The 4,765-nt window shown below is 59.2% G+C and overlaps 1 protein-coding gene across 1 annotated transcript in view; it reads left to right on the top strand.

The window, feature by feature from the left end:
- The window catches only part of STARD3 (StAR-related lipid transfer (START) domain containing 3), a gene marked incomplete at its 5' end in the record, with an annotated part of 6,614 nt that extends 2,775 nt beyond the window's left edge, over nt 1-3,839 (top strand). Inside the window, 5 exon segments of the mRNA XM_010150735.1 lie at nt 200-292; nt 1,588-1,650; nt 2,625-2,720; nt 3,218-3,297; nt 3,659-3,839. Of these exon segments, the coding sequence (XP_010149037.1) occupies nt 200-292; nt 1,588-1,650; nt 2,625-2,720; nt 3,218-3,297; nt 3,659-3,839 (513 nt within the window).
- Between the last annotated feature and the right edge of the window lie 926 nt (nt 3,840-4,765).

Genomic DNA, 4,765 nt, shown 5'->3' with positions numbered 1-4,765 from the left:
CGCCGGTAGACGCAGCTGGTGCCTGGATACCAGCCAGGGGCGGGGAGTGTGATTCCGAGCTCCAAAATGAGGCCCCTGTGACCCAAATGAAGAGATTTCTGTGGTCCCCTTTCCCTCTGCCAGTCCTGGGTGGGGGGAGGGAGCAAACCCCTGTCAGGCTTTCTGCAAACCCAGCTGACGAAACGCTCTTCTCTCCTAGGAGAAGGAGTATATCCGACAAGGCAAAGACGCCATGGCAGTCGTGGACCAAATCCTCGCCCAGGAGGAGAACTGGAAGTTCGAGAAAAACAATGCAAGTGTCCCAACGCCCCCCCTGCCCCCCGGGCCCCAGCAGACAGCACGGATGGCTTAGGGAAACAGCGAGGAGAAACGAGGCTTCGGAAACCTCCTCACGACAGGAAAAATTAACAAGCGTTACAATTACCTGATTGAATTAGGAATCTGTCCCAGTTCGGTTCGACGTAAAACCTCCTCTTACTTAATTAGACGTTTAATTGCCTTCCCGTTGGAGAGGAGAGAGCCCATTGCTCCTGGGCGGGCAGGGGCGGAGGGCGCACCCTTGGTAGGAGCTAGAGCTGTGGTTCTGGGTGGGGGAGCGGAGGCGTGCAGGGGGGTCCTGTCGCCGCAGCTTCGGCCTTTTGAGCACCCTGGGGAGGCCAAGCCAAGCTTCCTGCCCAGCTTTTGGAGCAGGAGGGAGTGTGGGGGGCTGCTCCTCACCCCCCTCCCAAAGCGGCTTGTGTCTCCCTTTCCCCAGGACGAGGATCTGTGGGTGCTGGTGGAACTTGGGGAGGGGTCTCTGCCTTATTCCTGCCCACTGTGGCTTTGCCAAAGGGGCTGCAAGTCGCTCCTCTTGCTTCAGGCAGCACAGAGACACTCAAAGCAGGCCCTGCCCTGCCTCTTCCCCCACCCCTGAGCCACAGCAAGTTTTCTGGGGTACCTAGAGCCCCTCTCTCTCTCCAGAAGGCTGGAGAGAAAGGGGGTGGTCTCTCTCTGCCCCCTAAACCCTGCCCTCTGCTTATGGGCTCTCAGCCTGATTGGGGTGAGAGTCCTGCAAACTGCAGTCTCATCTGGTGTTTAAAATTCCCCTGTCAAGTGATCCATTGTCTGATGCCAAACTAGCTGGGCAGATTGTTTTCCTTATCCAAAGGGGGACGGATTTAAATAGACTAATCAGAGTTTAACACCGGGCTAACGATGAAAGGTTCTCATCTGTCCATCCCTAACCCCTCCGGGGAGTCTCTTCTCAGATGTAGGTAACAACAGCGGTGTTGGCAAACCCCCTTCTCCTACCCCGGCGTCGGCGCAAGGAGAATTTGACCTTGACGTGGAGTTTGCTGGCTGGCACGGGGCGGGTTCTTCCCTCTCCTCACCGCTCTGGGTTTTGGTTATGGAAATCCGGAGCGTGTGCGTCTGCAACGTGCTCGGGGCCATGCCCACGCTGGGGTCGCTGCTGAGGCCATGGTGGGGGGGACAGGGGACAGCTGAGGGTCTTTCGTGAGGGCGGCTGCCAGCGTTGGCGGCCTTTCCCCCTGGGTAGAAGCCGTTGGCCGCGCTAACGTCAACGTAACGTTCCCTTCTCTCGCGCAGGACTTCGGTGACGTTGTTTACACTTTCGAAATCCCTTTCCACGGCAAGACCTTTATTTTAAAGGTAAGAACATTCCCGGATCGCTTCCTTCGGCCGGGTGGTACCGGGAAAGAGCGACCGCTCTGCTCGGTGCCGCGGCTCAGCTTTCACGCTCTCCTGGCCCTGGCAGCACGGGTCGGGCTGCGGAGCACGCTCCCTTTGCTCGAGACAGACGAACCGCGCTCCAGGGAATCTCTCCAGGAAAGCCCCTTGGCTGGCAAACTCCCCAGCAAATAACGCCGGGCCCCAGGCTCCGCTGGTAGAATTTGGGAGCAGGTGACTGCAAAGACTTCCTTCCAACCCCGGCGTCTAGGACTAATCTGACCAAGGAGGCTAATTGCAACTAATTGCCAGCAAGACCAGGGCTGAGCGTGCGTCTGCCGCTGCCTGGCATGGAGGAGAGCTGCTCGCCTTGCTCCGTGCCCTCTCGCTGGCGTGGCTTGGCTGTAAACCACGCTTTAATGAAGCGTTGGTGCTGCGGTGGCTTTTCTTTGTTCCAGTGCATATGTTACCTCGTTGGCAGGAGCTGCCAGCGGAACAGCTCTGGATCCGCCAGAAAAACCTGGATGGGTCCCGCTTTACTGCGTTAAACCGTTTGCCTCCCGAGATCTCCCGTCCCACGGGGACGCGGAGGAGCGGACGTTGCCGCTGCTGGAGCTCGGAATAGCTTCCCAGCGACTTCCCAAAGCGGCCGTGCACCCGGCAGACCCCCCCCCAAACCGGCACGGACCTCGGTGACCGCCGAAACTGGAGGTCCAGCCTGTCCTCTCCGACTCCACGTGTCCCCTCCAGGCCTCTGGGAGCGAGAGCGCGGTGGCGGGGGGGGTGACAGCCGTGGCTTTGGGGGGGCTTGGACCCGGGCCATGCCAGGCCCATCTCGCCCATCCCCTCCTGCGTTTTCCCAGTTGTTCTTTGCGATCTGCCCCGTGTTCCTTAAAAACAACCTTTCCAAAGGGGAGGGGGGGGGCGTTGGCTAACTGCTCTGGCTCTGTCCTCAGGCTTTCCTGCAGTGCTCTGCTGAAACAGTTTACCAGGAGGTTATTCTCCAGCCTGAGAAGATGATCCTGTGGAACAGAACGGTGGCAGCTTGCCAGGTGAGCGTGCCGGACAAAGATGGCTTAATCACAGGAGCTCCTTGGAGCGGAGAGTTGGAGCTTCCCAGTCCAACACCGGCTGTTGGCGGTGCCCAGGCCGTACTGGAGCTTAGCTGGATCCGAGTCGCTGAGGCGTTAAATCTCCACCGCTCATCCGTACGATCCGAATGCTCCGCGGTAGCCAGCTGCATGCGGGTGCCTGTCCAAAACCCCACGAGGTGGGCAGGGAGATGGGCCAGCGGCTGAGCCGAGCCTGCTTTTCCTTGGTTGGGGTATTGGGGGGGATCCGGGGACCACTCCTCTGCCCCCCAAAAAAGGCAGAGGGACCAGTGCCAGGGCGGGAGACAAACCTGTGCCCAAAGACCTGTTCCCCTCGGATCAGCTGCTAAAGACACTCCGGTTGTTTCGTATCCGTCCTGCTGCTGGTTTAGGGGAAGCTCCGTGTCACCCAGCTGTGGACACAGTCTGAGGAAATCTCTCTTCCCCTCCCTCTCCAGATCCTTCAGCGGGTCGAAGACAACACGATCGTCTCCTACGACGTGGCAGCCGGGGCTGCGGGCGGTGTCGTTTCCCCAAGGTCAGTTTATCCCGCTGCCTGCGCTGTGCTGAGCCCCCAGACACCCTCCTAAAACCCAGGGAGGAGCATCTGATGGGATAGCTCTGCCCCAGCGCTGCCACTCCTCGGAGCTCCTGGCGTCAACGAGGCAGGGCCTCCCTGCCTGAGCCTCCCCAAGGCCTGGAGCCTCCAAACTCTCCTCCAGACGTTTCTGGCAGGAGTCTGGGAGCTCAAAAATCCACCTCAATCCCCCTGATAACAGTGCTGCGCTGTGCCTCGTCCGTATGTTGACATACCCCTGCCTTTCCCAGCTGTCCGGAGAGTGGGATCGGCTCCTTCCAAGCACGTTTTTAAAGCGCTCGGCTCCCTTTCCTTGCCTTAGGGATTTCGTGAACGTGCGCCGGATCGAGAGAAGGAGAGACAGGTACATTTCCTCAGGGATATCGACCACGCACAGCCTGAAGCCTCCGCTCTCCAAGTATGTCAGGTAGGAGGCAGGCTCTGGATTTTTAGCCGGCGTCCGACACGCGCTTCGCTTAAGCTCAGGGCAAAGATCCCCTTAAATGAAAACCCTGCTGCCTTCCTGGCAGCGTTTGCAGGAAGCTCATCTATTTGTGGAGCTAAACCTCGCTTCCCTTGTTCTTCTTCCTTTGTCAAAGAAACTCTCCGTGCTCCTCGGGGTGGCTCAGGGCGTTTCCCAGCTCCGCGCAGGGGGAATGGAGGTGCCGACCGCTTCACGGCACCAACCCCGACCCGGCCCGCATCCTGTTTATCTAACGGTGAATTCCCAAACAGGGCCAGTTGCTGGTTCGGAGGGGCAGTCAACAGCTGACTGCGGCTCGCTTGGAGCCTCTCGGATGCCTTTTGCTTCTCGTAAGCCTCACTTACTGGCTTTAAATGCTACCGAGAGCTGGTCCCGGGGGTGAAACCAGCTGCGTCAGGAGGGACTGGCTCCCGGAGCCGTCGCCAGGTCTTTGGCCTCTCCCCCTTCCGAAGGGACCCGGTTGGTGGTGGAGCTCGGTAGGGTTTGTCCCCTCAAACAAGGGCTCCTTGTTGCTGTCTGCGCCGATGCCCGGGGCCCAGCTGTGCCGCTTCGCGCCCTGACTTTGTTTTTCCTCATAATCTGGTTAAAGCAATTGACGTCTTAACTCGGAGCCGTTAGAGCTGCCTCGCTCTGCGTGAGAGCTGAGCACTGAAAAGCCTAGAAAAATCTTTTCTTTTACAAATATATGCAGCAAAAATAGCGTGTTCCTGAGCGGGGAAGGGAAATCTGTATCTGGGCTCTGTGTGCGAGCACAGCTCTCCGCCCTGAGACGGATCAGATGGTGCCAAGACGGTGATCCGGGGGCGGGAGTGGCAAAGCCCCCCCGTGCCAAGCCTGTCCTGACCTTCCCTGATGGCTCAGCTTTCCCGGGACCTCTTCCCGCACCCGTTTCCGCAGGGTTTTGCCTCGGAAACCTCCCCGCGGTGAAGAGCCGGTGTCGGCTGG

This window comes from Eurypyga helias, unplaced genomic scaffold (genome assembly GCF_000690775.1).
Source record: "Eurypyga helias isolate BGI_N326 unplaced genomic scaffold, ASM69077v1 scaffold33054, whole genome shotgun sequence".
Lineage (NCBI taxonomy): Eukaryota > Metazoa > Chordata > Aves > Eurypygiformes > Eurypygidae > Eurypyga > Eurypyga helias.
This window is presented reverse-complemented; position numbering and strand designations above follow the sequence as displayed.